Source organism: Falco cherrug, chromosome 4, assembly GCF_023634085.1.
Source record: "Falco cherrug isolate bFalChe1 chromosome 4, bFalChe1.pri, whole genome shotgun sequence".
Lineage (NCBI taxonomy): Eukaryota > Metazoa > Chordata > Aves > Falconiformes > Falconidae > Falco > Falco cherrug.
In genome coordinates this window covers 100,972,099-100,995,158 of record NC_073700.1, presented here as the reverse complement: position 1 = coordinate 100,995,158, position 23,060 = coordinate 100,972,099, and the positions used below count along the sequence as shown (strand labels likewise).

Here is a 23,060-nt window from a genome sequence, read left to right as displayed (position 1 = left end):
CATGAGAGCAGAATAGAGGAGGAGAAGCACCTCCTTCAACCTGCTGGCCTTGTTGAACTCCATGAGGTTTGCACAGACCCACCTCTCAAGCCTGCCAAGGTCCCTCTGGATGTCATCTCTTCCCTCCAGCAGGTCAACCACACCACACAGCTTGGTGTCGTTGGCAAACTTGCTGAGGGTGCGCTCAATTGCACTGTCCATGTGACCGACAAAGATGTTAAACAGCACTGGTACCACTACGAACCCCTGAGGAACACCACTTGTCACTAGTCTCCTCTTGGACACTGAGCCACTGACCCCAACTCTTTCAGTGTGACCATCCAGCCAACTACTTATCCACTGAGTGGTCCATCCATCAAATCCATGTTACCCCAATTTAGAGACAAGGATGTCATGCGGGACAGTGTCAAATGCTTTGCACAAGCCCAGGCAGATGATGTCAGTTGCCTTCCCTTATCCACCAATGCTGTAACCACGCTGTAGGCAGCCACCAAATTTGTCAGGCAGTTTGACCTTAGTGAAGCCACACTGGCTGTCACTAATCACCTCCTTATTTTCCATGTGCCTTAACATAGTTTCCCGGAGGATCTGCTCCACTATCTTGCCAAGCACAGAGGTGAGACTGACCAGCCTGTAGTTTCCTGGGTCTTCTTTTTTTCCCTTTTTAAAAATGGGGGTTGTGTTTTTCCTTTTCCAGTGAGTAGGAACTTCATACTATTGTTAATCAATGCAATTATGATGATGTCACTTCTTTCCACTTGTCCCTGGCCAAAGGCCTGGTACTATTTATGTAGACCTTGTCACAGTGATCTACGCTTTTGTAACCTTGAGACTAGACTATTGCAACACACCCTTACGTATGCTTTAGAACAATTCAGAAAACCAATACAGCACAAGAGAAAGTAATTCCCTTGTGAAACAGCGATTTAAGCCCTGAAGTGATGAAGATTTTGCAAACATTCTGCAATTTGCTCTGCTGCTTGTATTTTCTCTATAGAGAGTTCAATTGCTGGACTTACAAGTGCAAACAGACAGACAGGTTTTTTGTTTGTTTTTTTTTTAACACAAATGATACAGTTGGTTGGGAATAAAAGAAAACACAGAAGAAAGTGACTAATTCTGCATCTTCCCCTGCCATCAGCAGAGGCCACAGCATGCCCATTTCCAAAAACTAAAGGACTGAAAGTTACCAAATTTTAGAATTCACTTTCTGTTTTGATAAAAAGTGTTTTGCCTGTGGGTCCAAACACAAAACCATTCTCCTTCCCTGGGAATTTACAGCAGAGAATGAAACAAGGAGTCAAGGCACCTTTGGAACAAATTTTGGAATGAAATCACACTGGTTCATTCTCATGATGTTAACTGAAGACACTCTCAACTGTCTGGCTGATGTTTTCCACAGTGTCTATGGAAACACTAAAATAAATACTAACACTGAAGACTGACCTCCACAAAAAATACAGTGACTTTACCGTTGTCACTGACCTCCACAAAAAGTACAGTACCGTTGTCCTGAGGAATTTTTAGGTATTCAGCTCTAGGAATGGAATTCCCAAATCTAATCTAAGCACCAAATCATTTTTGGTCATCCCTACCCAGTCCTAGTATTGGAGTAGACAGAGTTTATCTACCATCTCATCAGTGCTGTTGAAGCAGCATAGAAATATGAAGGAGAGACTGCCACTGTAATGCAGGACACCAATGAGACCCACAAAATTTGCTAGAATAATAAAAAAATGGCTAATGGAAAGAATCCAGTTTCAATTTAACTTCTCCGAATTCAGGCCAAAGACTAATGAGTTTATGAAAGAATGCCTTCCAATGGTAACCAAATTTGGAAATTCTGTTTGTTCATCAAACTCCACTTGGAAGGAAAACTAAATGGACTGTGACCGGAGGCAACCAGAAAAAAAACTTACCACATTCATGCTTCTGCTAGGCTTCCCCAGCAGATGACCACATAACCTGACCCACTGTACCTGTAGCTTACAATAACGTAGCTTGTTATAAACTGTCATACTAGTATTTCCAATAGAAAGAGCTTACACTCTTGTCCTGAAGAGTTCGTCTTTCCTCAAACCCTCCCCACTTTCTTCTCCATCTCTTTTCTCTGTGGGTAATATGGGCTTGGAACAAAGCTTATCTTAACGTGGTATCTACCCTATGATTATGTTTAATGAAAACAGAAGCAGGATTTAAATGTAGCTTAAACTCACCAAAGGGTCCTGCTATCCTCAGCCCAGCTAACGGATTAAAGGGACTCAATATAGCTCCTAGTGCTTTGATCCAAATTGGAATTGGTCTTTCGTGGTCAGCATTGTCAGGCCTCTCCGGAAAACCCCATGGCTCCACTAAGATAAGATGTTTGACCCTGTTGGCAAAAAAGGTTCAGAGGTTTAGAGCTCATTAAATTTTCTTTGACTGAGTGCAACGGAGATGTGTTACCTGTGGACTACGCAACCTATTTTAGTCACTTCTACCACAGTGGCTTATTACCTACTTCCTGATTCATCAATGATTTTGCTTTCAATTGCTAATTAGAGAGAGACTGAATTGCAAGTAATCATATGCATGAACACCAGGAACTTGGACGCTCATTTCACAAAGAGAAACTCAGTATTCAATAGATACCCACTGTCATACACATTTGAGAAAAAGGCCAGGTTTTTTTCTGTTTTTAAAAATAGCCTAATCTATATGCTCAGTCAATATTATTTGCAGGAGCAGTTTAATTTGAGAGAAAATAATATAATGCAACTGTTTCATTTAAGTAAACTTGCTTCCAAGCTACCTAAGCCATCTGTTCTAAGAAAAGATGCAACTAATCTGAAAAATTATCACAGTAAAATTTGAACTGAAAGAGGCAGACCAAAATTAGCAGGTGTCTTCTAAATGTATTGATTTTAGGTCATGAAAGAAACATCAGAGAGACGATTTGTAAAAATACTACTCAGAGGAATAGTACAGAAAGCATAGTACAAGTCTCCAGCACATGCAACCTTTCATCAATTCAAGCAAAAAATCTATTTCATCTCGGCAGATTAGAATCGTCCATTTCTGTTTAATCCCGGAAAATGATGTCAGAAGTGATTCCAAAGGCTATTCTGGACTATGATCAGTTCCGAGGTTGAAAAAATATTAACCTCACAAAGATGTTTCTTGGCTGTCAGCTCAGCCACGAATGTATTTGCACACAGCAACAAACACCACTGTAAGAGACTATAGGATAGAATTTAACTATACAAACCAAGCAGGAGAGATCAGACACTAAGGAGTGCAAGCAATGAGGAGCTGTTCCGGGCAGTCACACATTCTATGCAAAAACTATGGCATTAAACATAACACAGCAGAGACATGAATAAAAGTAAGAGTATGCTTTTTTTCATGCTTCCTTTCTTAATACTTTCCAATCTATCTGGCATTTCACCTTTTGGCAATCAAACCTAAAATGTAATGCGGGATAACAGGAAGCTGACCATGAGAAGAATCCCAGTAGTAATAGTCCAGAAGTTGCAGCATTTGAAAATCACCACCACCCAGGACTATTCTAAATGGGAATCTTTTTAGATTAGTAAACTCAGATGTCCCATGAACAACTTTGGTACAGCGCAGTAAATTAATGGATCATCTAAGCTTGCAGAAACAGATCTACTTGCCTAACAATATGTATCCAGAATCCCTTAAGCCTCTAAAGCATTGTTAGATAATCTGGCTGCAAGCTATGCTATGTTTATCACTTGATACAATGCCATCTTAAGATCTGACCAGTCAATTTTCTAATTTGATGGTGTTAGTTTAATTTCAGAGAAACATGAGTAATGTGAAAGCACAAACCGAAACACCTCCAAATTAATTAACTCCAACTTAAGCACAAGTGAGGCATGAAAACAGTGTCACTTTCGATGCAAGTCAGCAGGGGGCAGAAACAAAGTCCCATCCCACAGGGACAGGACAGTGCCATTTATAGGTATTTCCGAAAAAGGGGTAAGGAAATTGTGATTCCTAGAAGAAACTAACTACAGTTAACTAAAAGTTGTTTTATGCCCAAAGGGATAACAGGTTTACATCCCTAAAGCAGAGGACTGCATTTCTTCACTGCAATTCTGGATTTAGACACATACCTACTTTCACACATCACATCCAGCCGCATGTGACAGCTGTCATCCACCTAGAAGTGGCAAAGTGTTTCAGGAAAAAACGACGTATGAATTTACTTCAAAATGTCCAAATGAGAGACAAAGGAAGGTATATGGTATAAATCGATGTGAATATAAAAGAGTAAGATATGTTTTATATAATACAGACTCTGCCATATGATGTGGAAAGCTTATATTCACAGTTTTTCACAGGACTCCACTATGTCTATCTAAACAAAAGTAATGTCCTTTTCTTGGTACAGAATGACCTCAGCTGGTGGGATACTAGCTCACGAGGGGCTATATAACCAGACTATATAAAAAAAGAGACAAATTATTAGTTTAAGGGAAAAAAATGGATTAGCTCTTGGCCACAGTGTGGTGCAGAAAATGCTGATGAAATACAATTACAGGACTGCTGCAGCTGGGTTGTTTCGCAGAGAAGAAATATGAAGTGGCATTCAGACAATTTAAATCAAACAGTCACTAAAATCATTTTTACATCTTCATGCTGGCACCAGACCGACTGCTAGCATTTAGACATAAATTACCTACGGGAATTATGCTCAGAAGTTTCAACGTTATCCATAATAATGGGAAGTTTGATAGAAACAGGCCTCTTTTCCTTTCACAAACTTACATTTGATCAGAAATGTCACAAAACATTCACCCACAAATACCATCTTTGCTATTTCACCTTATAACATGGCAAGGGGTTACTGAACAAAAACAAAGTACAGAAAAACAAACAGAAAAGTATGTTTACCATATCTACTTTTTTCTATTCACCTGGAAACAAACCATATGATTAATACTTTGGGCTTAAAATTCAGTGTCAAGTTCCTTTAAATCAGCACAGTCACTTTTTAAAGATAATCTATAAAAAGCCTGATGAAATAAAATCTGTGTTAAAATCATGAGTCAAATACAGAAAGGGAATTCCTTCATTCCTTTATTTTCACATACCTTGATGGGTATTTTAATGAGTAAGCAGCAGCCAGGAATCCACCTAGGTTGTGTCCAAGTAAAATCATTTTTTCTAACCCCACCTCCTTTCTCCATTCTTCTATGGATTCCACAAACTGATTTTCTGCTTCCTGAGCATCAGTGTCAAAGTGCGGTCTACTGCTACGTCCAAATCCCAAGAGGTCAAAAGCATGAACGGTCCTGTTCTCACAGAGATCTTCAAAATTGAGAGCCCACAGTCCAACACCTCCTCCAAACCCATGCAGGAGAACAAGCGGAGTTTTATGTGAAAGGTCTGGAGAGAATGTCAGCGTCCATATTTTATTTCCATTAGATATATACACATATTGTTTATTGTATGTGCTTGCAATACCTGAAGGAAGAGTAGGAAAAAATGATGTTGCTAGACATGCCTAATAAAATATGATGCACAGTTTACAGAAACCACTGCTTTAAATAGGAGCTCCCTTTCCAAGGAGAGCCTACAAACAAGTATCTGAAGAAGGGAACAATGAAAATCTAATTCTAAACGTGTTTATTTCACCACAGTGTAAAAGCCATATTTAAAAACTTCTTTGGTTATATTTAATGTAGATTAAATCTAGTAGATTACATGTAGAAAAACTAGTTGTATTTATAAAACTTATAAAAAACCAAAGACTTACATTTTAGCATTTTGTCCTCAGCCTCTTTAAGGTGTAGCAGTGAAGTGGGACACCAGGCAGGAAGCCAGCTGAATAACCATCCTAACCTACAACAGCAATACAGAATAAAAATTTCTTCAGCATAACAGTAATTGTTTGCACCATGTGATGTTTTGAAGACATTTCTTCTGCTGCTCTTCATAAAAGAACCCATGTAAACTACACACCGTGCAGGACAGGAGTGCACAGTGGGAGGGAATTCACTTTCTCCTGACTTTATAAAAGTGCTGTCGTGATCAGGGGCATTCTTCAAACAGTGTGCTGTTTCTCCAACATCTGTTCCTTATCAGAACGTACTGATCTATCTCCGTCAGAGCAGGCTTCTTCTGAGAACCTGGAGACATCAGCCCTCCTGCCAACCCAACAAGCCTGGCAGGATATGTAACACAATCACTGGAGTTTCCAGCCTCCTCTTAAGTTCCCTTGGAAGTCTGCCTGCACACATATTACCTTGCGTGAACTTACTATTTCCAAAAAAGCAATAAACAGTGTGCTCACCAGACTAACCAATTCATACACTAGATAAATCTAAAAAGTGAAAAATAAGCAGGTTTATTCTAGCGAAGTAAAAACCTAGGGCCTTCCTTACCAACTTAGAAACAAAGTTCCAGAGGAAAACAAAACTGCAATGTCAATTCCCCGAAGAGAAGCTGCTTTTCCAGCTGTCATTTGCTATCTTGGTAGTACTAGCTTGACCGTGACAGCAGGGGCAATGACTCAGCTAGCAGCACTGCCTCACCCACAATGCTACAAAGCACACAACAACTGCGTACAGTTCTTCCTGGGTGTTAGTTTATCCCTTGTTTTCAAAATTGAATCCTCTTTTTTCCCCTCTCACCTGCTTTTGAAGCGGCTCAGACTACCAGTGCAAAGGCTGACTATCCCTAATAGGGAAGAGGAGAAGGTCACCAATCCACAACCAACTTACTTTCTTTAGCACTTCTTTTCCTACACTGAACTGCTTTCCAGTTAAGTTATAGGATTTTCAGGACTGAACGCTGCAAGTAATAATTGTATAACAGTTAATGTTAAAAGACTATACAGATACTACATGTGATTTTCCAGTGCACAAACACTAGATAACAAATTACAGATCTGGACGCCCAAGTTCTTTATCCAAAGGACCTTCCCCCCACCATTTTAAGGGGCTGAGCTACTGAGCTGCATAGCTACTTAAATTTGTGATACAACATGGAAGGCTTTCTGCAAGCAACTGCAACTGCAAGCAGCAGTGTTCAGATTCACAGAAACATTAAGGGATACCAAGAAAAAAAAAACCCTGATCAAAAAGGGTTAGTCATCCCATCACCCATGCCCATTGCTATTCAGTATTATTTACTCCTCTGGGAAACACGCTGATGCCTGGCTCTTCTATAAATAACCTCCCTAAACCACCAGACTCTGGGAATCGTTATAATGGCGTACTGAGGGACTGTGAAGGGAGAGTTGTATGTCCTTCCGTGCCATGTCCTCATGCAATCTAAGAAATGAAGTAACTCGGCATCTTACAGGAGCGGGCATCCAAGTGTTTTGCTTCCACGTTAATCTACACATTGATTAAAAAGTAAGATTTTTAAGAGGTTAAAAGCTGGCACCAGCCAAAAGCAATTTCACCAGCAAATGACTGTGAAATCTGAGTTTAACAACATCACTAACTGCGTTCCAATGTTATGAATTACTCTGGTAAATTATTACACAATAGCTATGTCACCACCCTTCTGAGCCAAACTTTCTGCTAGTTATATGCTCAAGCAGGTATTTTCATTCATAACTCAGGTCAGAAGCACAAAACTCAGTCACTATTTCCCTCAAGCCAAAACTATACAAAATGTTTCTTCTTGGCAAAACTGCTGATTTAGCAAAGAAACTTCTTTAAAAAATATATATATATATTTAATCTACAGAAACAGTAGATTGAAGACAGTGCAGAGATATGACCACAATGAAATAAAAATGAAATCTACAGTTCACAGTCCCAGAATTTCACTTCCCAATCTTAGGGAGACACCTGGATACGCAGAAAAAATATTTAGAAAATTGTATCAGAATAGGAAAGCTGCAGCATAGATGCCCACTCATTCTTTTGCTAGCTATCAGTACTGTTAATACATACTGAGCTTTTCATTCAGAAGAGACATCACATGCATGTATAGCTTGATAAATACAGTCAGGAAGCTGAAACGCTTAAAATAAAAAAGCATGTTTCCAATTCAGTCATTTTGTACTTGCTGAACTAAAAGTGCAAGTGAAGAAGGTTTTCTGTCAAAAAAAAAAGTAATCCCTTTCTAGAAAAGTTATTTTAGAAAGAGAATATTTACTTACCTATATTCAAGACTTAATCCTTTGTCACCCCTGCCCCCCTTCCAAAAAAAAGATTCACCACATTGCTAGATGTTTTCCACATGTGGAGAACAATCAACTGCTTAATCTATCTGAATAATTCCTCTGATAGCTTTGGAATCCTAGAGCATGGCTATATCATTTCTTTCGTACATCTGTGCTAAATGTGTCTCCTAAATGCACACAAGAATGTCAATTGCTTACATAGCCTATCATTTTTATTTCTGTGATATGACGTTAAAAGGAGCTATGTAGTGTCAAAAAGAAAAAAAAAGCAACAGACTTCTCAAGACAGTGTGCTCATCAGCAATGGAGATAAGACATGAAAGAAAACGAAAGGTTTCAGCAGTAAGTTTCACACTGTAAGTGAGCTACCCACTGACAGAAGAGGCAGACCTCACTATGCTCTCATCACCTACCACTTCACAGACACTCTGCTTCCATCTTCATTTTTACAAAAACAAAGCTCAACAGTGGAATCTTGTATCTTGAAGAGTTAAGAAATCCATTTGGCTTAGCTGTTTGCTGTATCAAAAAGAGCGAGCTAAATCTGGCAACTGACAGCCCAAATTTCTACAATTTGTATACTGACTGTACATATGAGTGTTACAGGTCAAATTACTAAGGTACATAACCAGTGAGATTTAACCCATATATTCATTTGTGGCCATGCAGTAACACAAACCAGTATGCACACCCACGCTAAAATAAGCAATAACCAGTAGGGCAGAGCATGCCATAGGATGCTCCCTCACATCTTCTGTTTGGGGTCAGTTACGCTTTTCACAGCCACGCAAAAAAGAAGTCACTCTCTCTGCCAACAGACCTCCACACTTGTGACACATCTGGGGCAGGAGACCAGAAGGCAAGGGAAAGCCCCAGAGACACCTGCTGAACAGCCTTAGATATGGAGAAAGTCAAGCTGATTAGTGTGAGGCTAGAAGATTAGTGAGACCATCAGTAGCCTGTGCTGATGGCCCAAACCAGTAATAAATAATGAAAACAAAAGGAACACAGGCAGAGAGATCTGACAATGTGGAGCTGCAACCTCTACGCGCAGGGGCAAGCTGCCAGTCAGGCCCTAACGCGATGCCTGGCTGGACCAGGCGGCCTGTTTCCCTGGATCCATGCATAATAAAGGATAAAAATAAATAAATAAATAAACAGAGAATAAAGAATCATTATTACCTTTAGACATCTACACAGTAAAGAATAACTGAATATTGTGTAAAATGTAACTAAGCGTAATACTGCTTTTCCTTAGCTGTTTGAATGTTAATTTGAATCAAGAACTTACTGTCACAGCACAGCTTAAATTGCCCAAGGGTAACTTTCAAAATAACTGAGAATCAAGTAGAGGCAGAGGCATAGTGAACTTGACCCACCCATCCGCCTCCACTAATTAGGTCAAATAGGATGAAGAATGTGGCAAATACGTAACTCACATACAACCATTCAGTCAGCTAGATTTATCCTGTTTAGCTTGGTGAGAACTGATTGATCTGTAGCCAGTTACAAATTTTACATACTCCACAAAAAGCTCATGAAGGGTCTAGATAATACTGAAGAATTGAAAACATCTATTGTAACACTGAGTTTTGCACTCAAACCGCTGAACACTTTATTTGATTTCTGGCTTGTAATGTGGATTTAAAAAACGAAGCTCTACCATATAAAGATGTTCAATGAATGTTCAGCAGAAGTTGTAACTATCTAGGAGATAGAAATGTACATACACATGGAGCTCATTCTCTCAGTTTTCAAGGTTTCAATTTATTCACATTAGAGTTATATGAATGCATGGCCTGCAAGTTGTATTAAGCTTAAAACCATAAACAGAGGCATCTTCCCATGTACACCACATCACTGTAGACCTGTAATAATCTATGGGAAGCCTGTGTGGCAAAAGAGCAAACCAGAAAACCTGTAAGTAACAGAACTCCACTAATTCATGGTAAATGAAAGCAACACCATTTGCTACATGATGATTTGTCAAAAATTGCTGACCTACTGAGACAGGACGTGCAGAGATCTTTCTACAGCGCTGAATAGAAAATCAGCTTTTCACTAACAATTTTGAAGCTAGTACAGTAACCAAAAGTTCCAGTACAGACTAAAAAACAGGTGCTGAAACATGCACCAGTGACAGAAGCACGGAGAATAAACTTTCCTGTCATGAAGATTATTCAGACTTAAAACCAACATCAGCAGGGAAACCAGAGCTCAGGGTATACAACAATCACAGAGTAACTCACAAACAGGGGATTACGGGAACATAACTGAATACACGAGCAACAGGGCTGCCTATCTGTTTCTGTCTTAACTCTCAGCAAATGAACATATTTAATATTGTTAATTGAATTTTTGCAGACAGTGTTGCAGACTACCAAGGTTTTAGCTAGGGAACAAGCTCAAAAACTTAAAAAGCTGAAACACTGAGTGAACTCACTGGTAAACCATTTCAAGCTTTACCCTTTACTCTAAAATCTTATTAGAATCAAGCTGAACTTTCAAAAACCCTAACCCTCTCCTTTCTCGACTTTTGGAATTAATTCCAGCTGTTTTTAAGGAAGGAAACAAAATCAAATTAACGCAGAGAATTTGCTGTAGTGTTTTTGCCCAGCACCGAGCTGAACGGTGGTGTGATTTTCAGGGCCATCCAGCTGGCATAGCAGTTACGAACATCCATCAGTTCAAGCTAGCCCCACATTCAGAGAATCCTGCACTGTAACAGGAAAACAAGGGTGAGTAATGGAAAGACAGCTCAGACTATCCCCTCTTGTTTCTGCATAAAGTATCTTTGAAGTACTGTGCTAACAAAGGAATTCAGAACTGCCAATGTGTTGAAATCTCAATATGACAAACATCATAAGGCTTACTATTCTAAGGTCTCACATAACCCTACCACACAAAAACACTTCAGCATTGCACTTCAATGAAACGAGTCATATAATTGTTCTGCTCAATTGAGTTATAATGCTCAGCATTTTATCAAAACAAACCCTAGATAATGTAAATATTATCATTAAGCCGTAAGGAACCCTCAAAAGAGATCAATAATTAAAAGAATGGGGCAACCACCTACAGGGAAAAGCAACTCGCTCAGCCCTTGCAATTGTTACAGAAATACTAAGAATGGGCAAAACAGGAGGAGTGAATCAGGCATTCAAAATAGGGCGAGAAGTCAACATACTAAATTTAAGGCATAGTGCCAATGTTAAAAGTAAAACCATTTTACCATAACGCTCTAAGAACACTCTATAGTTAACATAGGATTTTGGACAGATGGATGGATGCTTCAGTGAAATAACTAGAGATACCTTTTTACCTTTGTCATTATATTTTTTTCTTTTTTTCCTTAAGAGGAACAGCAGAAACAAGTCTGTTTACTGAACTTTTCTGCATTTTTCTCGGCATCAGCAGTAGTCTACACAAAGCCTAAGAGGTAAGGAAGATGTGGCTTCCTCCATTGTCAACACCACCAAGTTTTCAGAGAATATTATATTTCTGGTTACTAAATTTCAAGTTTACAGGTAGTAACTTGAAACAATACAAAGCAAAAGAAACAGTCACAGATTACACAATCAAACAGGACTTTGCGTGTCAAAATGTCACGAGAAAAGTAGTAGGCTTAAATCTGGCTAATTTATGTTCAAGGTAGAGTTAAGTTATAAGAAACTTTTTCTTTCCGATTTCATTAATTTAATGGCCTGCAACACCAGAATACTGAGTGCTGTTTACATGACTGATTATGGCAAGAATTAATGCTTCTTTATTAACATGTACCATCAACACTACCATTACAAAAAACCTACTATTTCAGTAAAGAAAAATATTTTTCTTCCCAGCATTCATGATAACCAAGTTCCATCTTGTTCTCTATTTACTCCCGGGAGAATTTCTTTTGAATTTAGGTTGTTTAACAAATCACTGGGGGAAAAAATACTTTGGAAAAAAATGCAATAAACCTATTTCAAACTAGTATGTGAAAGAACAAGAAAACATGTTCCTAAAACTCCAGTAGATTGAAAAGTAAATGAGGAGATACAGAGGTGGCAACTATTTTCAACTCAGTAAAGTTTAAAAATTGTTATATATTGGAACTGCATATCTCTGAATCAAATCCGACAATATTTTTCTGGTTGGTAACACAACGTTAAATGACTAATAGTGATAAGAAATTTAAAATGCTAAGGTAGTACCACTAAAATTAGGATGTCACTTAATCATTGTGGATTTAATTTTATGAACAGGTTCAATTTCTCCTGTACAGTTTCAGACAAGCCAGCAGTCTCTTCAGCATTTCAGCAACTGTAATCATTTAAAATGCAAGAAAATTACACATCCAGGGTTGGTACTAGTTTAAAGCAGAAATCTTGCTATGAGAATGAAAGTTGAGGTGGAGAAAGTTTTAATGTAAAGTAGTAAATAAAATACATTCTTAAAGAGCAATTCTTAAAATGCTCCCTCTGTTCAAAGAATATGTAAGAATATAAAAGTGAGATTTAATTAATGAATTTTATCGAAAATAACAGAATGCATTAATGATTAGCATGAAAAAGGACTCAAATTTCCTAATTAAATTTGGAAAGTTTACGAAATTATAAAAATACGTTTATTGTATGAAAGCAACATGCTCTGCATGAAACTCAGAACAAGATGCAGCGAATTAACATACATTAGACTTAAACCTTTGACAGAAGTAGTTGACTGCTGTTAATATTCAGTGTTAAGTCTGTTAAGTCAAGGAAAGCCAATTTTTAAAATAAGAAAGATAAAACGCGCAGAGGAGTCTGTGTGTTAGTCCAGCTCTGAGAACCACCCTATTTCTGCATTTTTATTCCTGATGGTGTCAGTATGCGGTAAACTGAGGGATGTAATGCCTGAATCCCAGGCCATCCTCACTTCCAGCAGACCAGAGCAGATCTAAAAGCTTACTATTTCCTCCATCTCACCAACTCTACTATTTTGTGGCTGCTCTCTCTATCAGATTTGTGAAATAATTCAGCTTTAAAAGGAATTGTATTTTAAACTAGATAATTATGGACACCCAGCTGCAGAGAAGCCAAACAGTTAACCAGCCAATCTGTGGGCTAAGAAGGCAGAAAAAAAGACCAGCGAGGCAAGGTGGAGGACAGCAAGCTTGCAAGTCAGAGCTGCCAATGACAGACAGTAACACAGAATCATGACCTCGGCCAGCCTGGATTTAACTGGGCAGGGATGCCTCAGGAACCCGACTCAGGATATGGTTTAATGAGAACTTTAAGAGCATAACCAATTTTGGGAGTCCTTGTTGTCCTTCCTCCCTGTCCTCAAAGTGCAGCATGTTCTTTAGCGCTTCAGTATTCTGAGAATAATGAATACAGTCAGAATTGTTCAAGCATTCACAAGCTGTGTACAATAACTGTTATTGCAAAGACTGCGTATGTCAGATGTAGTAACCACAACAACAATTTGAATGTGATGCTCCTAGGACAAAAACTAAGCTCCGGCAGCTGCAGACAAACAACAGGAGAAGAAAAATATCCCACGTTCCACTTCATAATCATTACATGAGAAGACCAAAAATGCTGTAATCCTCAGGGAAAAGACTTTGATGAGCATACCAAAGAGGCAAGATCCAGAAGCAAGAATGAGAAATACGTTATGGGAGCAAAAAGCTTCAATACTTTAACAAATGTTTGTTTGCCATTTTCATGAAGGAACAAAAAAAATGTATGGAATTACTGTGAGTGGGTTAAAAAGGAAAACAATTCTCCCCCCAGGTGACATTATAACCCTGCCTGTAAAGTTCTGTTTAGATGAGTTCTGACCCAAGATGTTCCATGCAATTAGATGTTGTGAAATTCTTGGATATTTCAGTAACATTAAAATAGAATGTTTTGAAAACCTCTACATAATATTTCTAGGAAGTGTAACGTACATCAGTCCCATTCCAACAAAAAGCCCATGATAGGTTATTGCAGAATATTGCTACACTAGGTCAGAGGTAAAAAACAATGCATTCCTCATGTACTTACTGCATCTTGAACTCTGTATTCAGAACATTCAACATCAGAATTAGTGTTGAAAAATTCAGAAGCAAATTTTACTACTGTATTTATATTAGCTGTGCTACACTGGACTACCACTTATTAAAATTAACCTGAGAATGTAAATAATGAATGTGAATCCATAACCAACAAGCACTTTCTGGCTATTTTAGTGACAGTGAGTTTATTTCTTGAAGTGTTATTTAAATTGAGCAACCTGAGCATTCAGCCAGTGAAGAGAACATAAAATTCTGTTCCCTCCCATGCTGAACCTCAGCCAAAGGGTACACCTCACTGTATACCTTGCATGACTGAAGCCCCTTCCCCATTTTCTTCTCTGTCTCCCGGTACTGCCTGCCTTTTTTTTTACCCATATGCATCCTTCTTACATGTTTTTGTCATTTCTTCCATCTTTCTAGCTATACCAAAAGCTGTCCATTTCAGAGCATGTGCTTTTTCAGTATGTCCCACAAGAATGAAGTTTATCCATGGACTGCCACGCAAGCCTGCAACCTGTAATGCTCATGCTGCTTACAAAGTAGCTGTGTTAGCACCCAATGCAAAAAAGGATTAAGTGTATGTGCAATAATGAAGAAACCATGTGTGTGGTCATACAGCTATTACTTATTCCTATTACTGTTCACTGCTATATAGATTCCAATCCTACCGTCCTTCAAAAGATCACAGTCTTCTCCACAGTCAGGTTAAAGCTTGGCAACAAATACACTACAGAGCAGAGAACTAATTAACTCTGACAAGCTTTCAGGAACACTGTTCCTCCTTAACTTACAACACACCCTCTAACATGCAGGCACTTCCTCTTAAAAACTTTATGGTCCACTGACTGCTAATAGTCATCTGCTAAGCAAACCCTTGGTTAGTTCCTTCCATCTCTTCTAAGGACCCATTATTTTATATTTTGATTTAAAAGATAACTTAAAACATAATCTAGAGAAAAATCATATTAGCAACTACAGACAAGGTATGGAAGAATACAAAGATGCAGAGGAGAGGAAAGGGGGAAGCTGCACTGTCCCACTAAAATTCTCAACCTTGTGACAGAGATCATGTGTGTAACACCCAGGTTAGGTGCCACTGAGGACCTACATCCCTCTGCCTCCTCCACAGTAAACTCATGTCTGATAGAACTTGGCACTGCCACACCTATTGAGTCTTTTTACAAACAACATGTTGCACATTACATTAACAAAATGTGAGGAAAAACATAGTTAAAATAAAGAAAATTAAAATTTCCTCTTGGTACCCTTCAGACATTATGTAACTTTCTACTACTTCCATTTCATTCACTCACCTACTGACGTCCTGCTGCTCTTCAGATATTGCATAACCTCAACCTTGTTTAAGTCTCTTTGTCAGCCTTCTCATACCTACCATGCCAGAGGCCCGCACTCCAGACTGTCCCTGAGTTCCATCAAACAGGACAAGAACAAAACACACATGTAACAGGCTCCTCTCATAAATCTGTACCACTGCCCACCCACACTCTACCCCACTTACCTTTCATTTACATTCCATAGTGTATTATGCACAATTTAGATCACACCTTAAATAGGAGATGGATGTTTTCATTTTACCATAAGGTGCCATGTAAGAACACCGATAAAAGACTGCCTAAAGCACGTGATTATTTCCCATAGCTCCAAGCACTTGTACTTGGTGTGAATACAAACTGAAGACTGGTTGTTTCACTGCAGATCATCAGAACAACTTCTACACTGTCTTCCTTTATCATAACCACCTACAGTGCTAACAGTTACCCATATCAAACTTCAAGAACTGGTACTCAACATTTTGGGCTACCTAGCCTCATTTCCACTTCTTGGAAAACCTAAGAAGTGCACAGCCCTTTTCATAACAGACTGTTTTGTGTACATGTCTACGCTACAAATGCTTTAGATGTCAAGGAAGTGTCTTAAAAATAGGTAGAAAGTTAAAAGGGTCTAAAAAGCCATTGCATCAGTGTCCCCTTATGCATAGGTACGATATAATTAATAAGCCTATAGTGTCAGTATGACACTTACTAAATGCAATCAAGAAAAAAATAATCTACAATAATCTGCTAGCATGAACCCACCCCATTTCTTTAATTCATTGCAATACCCTTCTCTTCCTCACTTCAATATGAGTGGACTTGCTCAATGGCAATAGGTGCTCTTGCATCTTTTGTTACATAATGCATTTTTACACCTGTATCTTCCCCTCCTTTCTGTAGTCTCCTATGATCCTGAGTTTTCTATTAACAAATCCTTCAGAGCACTGTCCTTCTCTGCCATTTCTCACCATGTTTTCTTGGTGTCACTTAAAATCCTCCTCTTTTACCCTCTTAACCTTATTCCAGACTAACCTCATTCCCCTATAGCTTCACTGACTCACAAATCTCCCTTCTCCACTGACCTCTCTCCTGTTGTTCAGCTTCTCATCTGGATCTTTCAGAGCCAATGCAAATGCAGACACTCACCTTTCCTCCCATGACCTCTTCTCTCTGGCTGTCAATACAAATCATCTAAAAAACCTATCCTGAAAGAACGTCAGAATTGCAAGTAAATACTCAAAAGTTATGAAACATGAGAATCAAATTTCCTCAACAAGCAATCTTAATAAAGCACTATATAAGAGGGAAAAGAAAAGATGCTTTAACAATTTATCAGTTGGGAGAGTTCTTCAGATTCTCCCATAAAAGTTCAGAAAAGTCAGAGATCCTCCTGACACAGACAGTGTCTCTTTAAGAGGGGTAAGTCTCTAACTGGGTCTACCAGCTCCCTAACAGGATCTAAAAAACTTCTAATATACTCAAACACATGCAATACTGGCTAAAGTTTGTGTTCTCCAATGACCCATAGTCACCAACACTACGGCAGCCCCACAGCTAGCTGCCCCTCTGGATTTATGACTCTGCTTTAATTTCCACTGGGGCTACAACCCCCCTCACTCACTGGTACCCTAATCCTACTTTGACAATTCTTGTAGTAGAGTCTTTGCTTGATACTCTGAAAGCTTCCACTTGACCCATACAATTAGTAGCAGACTTTCTAACAATGCTCTTTAACCTTTAACCCTTACTCCCCACCAGTAGCATCCTAAACACAAATTAAAAGCTACTACGTAATTACTATCTTCCTCCCTCTGCTTCTTATATTTTTCTTTAAAGACTTGAGCCAGATGTATGATAAATGCAGTCAGATTTTTGTTTTATGGGGGATTTCTGTCATAGCAGATGACTTGGCCAGGTAAACACTGAAGGAGAGCGGGATGTTCTACGGGAAGCAGTGGAAACCTTCAGGCCGGACACTGGAAGTGTCTGTTTCCTAGTGACAGTATCCCTAAGAATTTATGCCTCTCTAGTGCATGCATGATGCGTGCCTGTGTGCTCAGCAGTGACAGTGGAAACCACGCACTTGAATGATGCCTCAAAGGCGGCAACCAGGGCCACTGGAAAGGAGCAACTGAGAGGATACCCTGCTGTTCCAACAGAGGGGGAGATCTTCCACAGCTTTCTGGAGCACATTGGCATGGCCTTTCCTCCTACATCTAATGTAAGAACAAGTTTCAGAAAGACTGGAGGAGAAAACCTTTCAGCCTAGACATGCCCAGCCTGTGGCACTCAAACCTCTAGATGATGTTTCCTAAGGCACTGTCCCTTAGGAACCATAAAGAACTATGACAAACTGAAGAATTCTCTGAAAAATCATAAACATATTTGCTGAATTGTAAATGAAATGGATGAGATGCCCCAATTCTACTTGTTTTGTTTTTAAAATGTGAAACAAAGGCCAGGGGCCTCACTGTTGCCCCATGAACAGATCTTGACCAAGGCTGTGATCCTTTGGCAACCCCTTGCCATCAGCCCTGTAATCTAATTTCCAGCTAAGCTGAGGGAACTTGAAAGATGGTAAGTAAACGTATAAATGGGTCTAACTGAAACCTAAAAGTCCCCTTCACAAAGGCAAGTTCGTCAGGTATAACCATGGAGGACCAGTGTGAAATGAGTGAAGCAAATGGAAAAAAAAAATCCAAAGAGGAGCCAAAACCAAGTAAAAAGAGCTGAACAGATCATCTACTTTGAGATAGTAACTGCAATTATTAAAAAAAAACCAAAACTTTTTTCCACAATGTTTGCCTATGGTTGCCAGCCGGAAGAAGCTCAACATTACTGTTCTATCCTCATTAGTGTTTAATCAAGCCTCTCTTGGGGGCATTTAGATGAGATTCCTCCTTGTACAAGGACACGGCCATGACCATTTTCTTTCTGCCACTGGTATGAGAAAATAGCCCCTATTATATTTCGCCATCTTTCCCTCTCTCCCTTGAGCCTGTGTTGGGGGAGAAGAAAGATCTTCCTGACGAACACAGGCCTTCCCTTCCCAAATTCATACAAGGACAGGAAAACCGTGAGAAGAAATCCTATAAATACCTGAAAACCTGCTCATACATGTACTTTCAGATGAGCAGACAGATGTAACACAAAAGGCATTAAGCACTGAAGCTATGACTGACACAATCCTGCCATCAAAACAGACAAAATCAGAAAAGAGGAATGAAACATCCTTTAACCTTTTCCCACATGTGCTTACCACAATGCATTTATGTCTCACTCGCTTTTCAAAAACGCAAGCTGTCAGTACCAGACCTGCTGTCAGTCACCCGCACTATAGAAAAGGCTCTTGGAAACAGTCTCCTTTCACAAAGAAAAGCTGGGCCTTGCTTTCAGCAGTCTACCCATTCAGTTTGCTTTAAAACCCAGAGGACATAATGAGGAAAAAAAATCAAGCAAAAATTCCGAGTTGAGAGTGTTCCTTCATGTTTCAATATCATGCTTTAACATACCATTGATACCTGTGTGAACTGTCCTACTAAGAGGCAGACATAGGCTCTATTAAGCCTAATAAACCATTCCTCTTTATTAATCAAACAGCTCAGTTCAAAATTGTATAAATAATTCTGTAATACAAACAAGCTTGAAGGATAATACAAAAATAATGGTGATTACTGGTGTTGCAATTAATGTTTTTACGTATTACTCCAAGCCATTATTTTTTGAGACTACAGGCCAGTTAACATCAATTTGATGAAGGTTTGCAAGTGCAGATCCCCTAAAAAATTAGTTTTAAAGAAAGCTATTCCACTTATCTCAGAGGGGGAAACTCAACATTCTGTTTTGGGGATTTTTTTTTTTAGATATATATATACACACACATACATTTAGTAGCTGCTATTTCTAGTTATCTTACAAGCCACAAGCAGTCCTGCTGAATTCAGAGTGAGCATAAGTGAATTCAGCAACAAGTGAATTCAAAAGGCTTATGCTAGGCTGTTTACCTCACAGGCAGAAGTCTACATCTAAAAATTAGGCAGAGAAGGTCCAGGGCTATGATGAGGTTTGGAAATCATTAGCAGGTGACACGTTAACCAAGCAATCACTTCCACGATGAATGCTAAAACATACGTTTGGTTCATCTTTTCATTCAAAGTTAGGACAATGTCATGAGCATTCTTCAGCTGAGATCTAGAGAGTAACCGAGCCACTGCTATTCTGTTTTCACCATACTTTACACAGTTACCAGATTGCAAGAAACTGAATGTGTTGCATAACAAGTTGAATCACACTATTTTTTTCAAAGCAGATAAAGTAAACTTCATATTTATTTTTCATATACACCTGGCACTAACAATTTAATCTAGGGTTTTGATAGTATATTTTGTAACTTTCCCCCTCGCTGCCAGGGAATTTTAACTCAAAAAATATTTAACCTATTTCAATGGTTTATAAACTTCCTCTGGGTACTGAGCTTTGCTCAACTGCAAAAGATGAAGAAATGCTAATTTTGCTATTGTTAGAAACTGACCAATAAAAGCACTAACAACTTGGAGCACTAATATTTCATCAAAGCTAATGCACTTTCTGATTCATGGAAAAAAAGGATGAGATTTTGTTCTGAGAAGTGTTTAGGGAATTGCGGGCTTTACTCTTTCACATCAAAAGGCCTAACTGTTCAGAAGGGTGACACTGACAACATCCTGAAAATCACCCCCCTTTAAAAGCTATCCAGCTGAGCAAATGTGGTGAGAGCTTGCCATAATCCTTTCAAAAATTTAGCCTACGATTCCGAACCCTATGCCCAGATCATCTAGTGTTACGATCCTGCAAGCCTGACAGGCTACTGAAGCTGAGGGCGCTTGGCACCACATCAGCAGCACTCAGTACTCGGTGTCATCAAAGCAGACAGCTAATACAGTTCAGGCTAATGCGCTGAATGAACATACAAACAAAACAGGTTGAGGCAGAGCTATTTTAAGACTCTTACTTAGAAAACCTGTAAACCATCAACAAGAGGCTTTACAAATGACATGTATGTTATGAACGTGAACAGGTCAGAAAGAACACAGAACCAAGAAGGGGACCGTAGTTTCAAATGGGTAACGTTGCAGAAGGCAGGGTGAAGGTTATTTTGAAAAGCTATTTTGAGGAAAGGAGGAGAGCGCAGTAACAGTGTAGATGGAACTGCACAGTGCTTTGAAAAGGAAGCCTTTGAAGTTTATACTTGAAAAGAGAATGCTGCGCATATATGGTGATAAAGGCATAACAGGGAGTTTGGAAAAGACAGACAGTCCAGTTCTAGTCAGATTGAGCTGGCAGCAAAATATGTAAGATGAAATACCAAAGCCAGAAGCTGGAAAAGGGACCAAAAAGAGAAGACCAAGAATGCAGGTAGTTTTGAAATCTAACGGAACAGACACATGACAAAATGCGAATAGTAACATCCTTGATATGAAGTCATGAGTGCAGGGCATGATTTCGATGCAAGCAGCTGAAGAATTTTAAGTGGTATTTCACAAAGTAACACAAGACTTAATTATGAGAAAAGGGAGATGGAGAAACACAAGAAAAGGTTTTGAGGGCCACGTAATGAGCAATGAGATATACCACCTGGTATTTAAAGGATGGAAATAGGAAAAATTAACGTAAACAGTGCACACAAAGCACATTTACACATCTGACGGGATAAAGCACATGTGTAACTAGAGCACTGCTACACATCTTCTGATAAGAGTATTTTTTGCTCTAGAACCATAAAATATGATGGAACAAACTGGGAGATAAGTGACCAGCAGACATATTAACTATGTATGACAAACAGACTCAGAGATAGGATGACCGCATTATTCTATACTGGGATAAAGGGGGGCAGACAATATATTTAGGGGCAATGCATGAGTGTTAAGAACAAGTCTGTACTGGAAGCTGAAATGCACAACGAGAAATAAAACATGCACTGAAAGACAAGGTATGAGAAGGCATACAAGAGTAAAGAGTATGTGAATGGAAGAACAGCAGACCACTGATCAATAACCTGGTTATTATAGAACCATTTGAATGTATACGGACAAAAGATACCGTGCAGAACTAAGTAATTTCAGGCAGAAGAATGATAAATAGCGATAATGAACTCACATATTGAAGGTGTGAGTAAGTAGTTACAAACAAATATTAGGGATGTATCCTAAGAAAAGGGGCAGAATAATTTATTCTACAGGAATTATTCCAGTCATGCCTTGGGATAGTGAAAGGAAAGCAAAGGTTCGCAGTGACAGCTGGTGATGAGGTAGGCATGCGATACTAGGAAAGGGAAAAGCTTGAGCAACAGTGCCTATGTTAGTAATTTAAAGATGCGCTCTCGTCTCCTGCCGGTGCCAAGTGTTACACTGAGGAACGGCGGCAGAGGGGCTGGCAAGCCTTACCGCCTGTCCCACACCCAAGGGGACACACAGAAGGGACAGAACAAGCCCACAGCAAGTTTGTGCATGCGAGCGAAGCTGCGAAGGCGGGCAGCGGCCGGGGGCAGCGGCCGGCCTCGGGGGTGCAAGCGAAGGGTGGGTGACGTCGAGGCCGACGGCAGGCGCCCCCTCAGCACTGACAGCAAAGCGCGTCTCTACACACCTGCAGGCAGGTCGGCGACAGCCCGGGCCGGGCCGGGCGCGGCGGAGCAGCAGGGCAGAGCCCCTTGGCGACAGAGCCCCCGGCCGGCCGCCCGTGCGGGGCCGCGCTGCGCGCCCCCGAGGCAGGCGCGGCAGGAAGCCGGCCCGTGCGGCAGGAAACAATGGCAGGCAGCGCGCCCGGGCGCGGAGGGGGCGCAGCGGCGGCGGGACTGGCCGGGGGAGGGGACCCGGCGGGCCGCTCGGGCAGCCCGGCCCGGCCCCCAGCCGCGCGGCGCGGTGCCGGCCACCGCCGCCCCAGCGCAGCGGGCTGCACGGGCCCGGCGAGGCGCGGCGGCGGCAGGGGGAGGCGGGCGAGCGCAGCCCGCAGCGGCAGGGCACGGCCGGGGCGCCGCCGTCGGCTCCCTCCCCCCGCCGAGGGCACCCGCGGCGAGGGGCGAGGGCCAGCCCCGGGCCCGCTCCACTCACCCTTCGCTGGAGGTCTCCTCCTCGGCCATGGCGGCGGCGCGGTGGCCGGGAGCTGGCAGCGGAGGAGAGGCGGCGGCGGCCGGCAGCGCAGCGAGGGACAGCGCGACAGCGGCGGCACCGGCCATCACGCGCTCCTCCCTCCCTCGCGCCCGCCTGCCCGCCCGCCCGCCGCCTGCGTCATCCTCGCGGCGGCCACCCACACCATAGAGCGGGGCGGCCGCCCGCGGCCAGAGCGCCGCCGGGGCAGGCCCCGGTGCCAACCGCTGCCCGCGGGCGGGGCGGGGCGTTGTTGCGCGCCGCCGGGCGGGCGGGCGGGGGCGGTGGGTGGTGTCCGCTGAGGCGACCGAGTGGGGTCCGCGGGCCGCGGCCTGTGGGAGCGGGTCAGGGTACGCCTGAGAGGAGGGACGGTCCGGGGCGCTGCCCCCGCACCGGTGGCCTCGCTGGAGCAAGGCTTCCGGGGT

At 41.1% G+C, this 23,060-nt stretch overlaps 1 protein-coding gene across 1 annotated transcript in view; it reads right to left on the bottom strand.

Moving 5' to 3' along the window:
• Nucleotides 1–22,807, bottom strand: part of ABHD5 (abhydrolase domain containing 5, lysophosphatidic acid acyltransferase) — a 30,367-nt gene extending 7,560 nt beyond the window's left edge. The window contains exons 1-4 of the mRNA XM_055708643.1: nt 22,600–22,807; nt 5,768–5,853; nt 5,103–5,475; nt 2,217–2,371 (exon numbers count right to left, since the gene is read on the bottom strand). Coding sequence (XP_055564618.1) covers nt 2,217–2,371; nt 5,103–5,475; nt 5,768–5,853; nt 22,600–22,724 — 739 coding nt within the window. The 5' untranslated portion in view covers nt 22,725–22,807. The remainder of the gene's footprint in view (nt 1–2,216; nt 2,372–5,102; nt 5,476–5,767; nt 5,854–22,599) is intronic.
• Nucleotides 22,808–23,060: the final 253 nt, after the last annotated feature.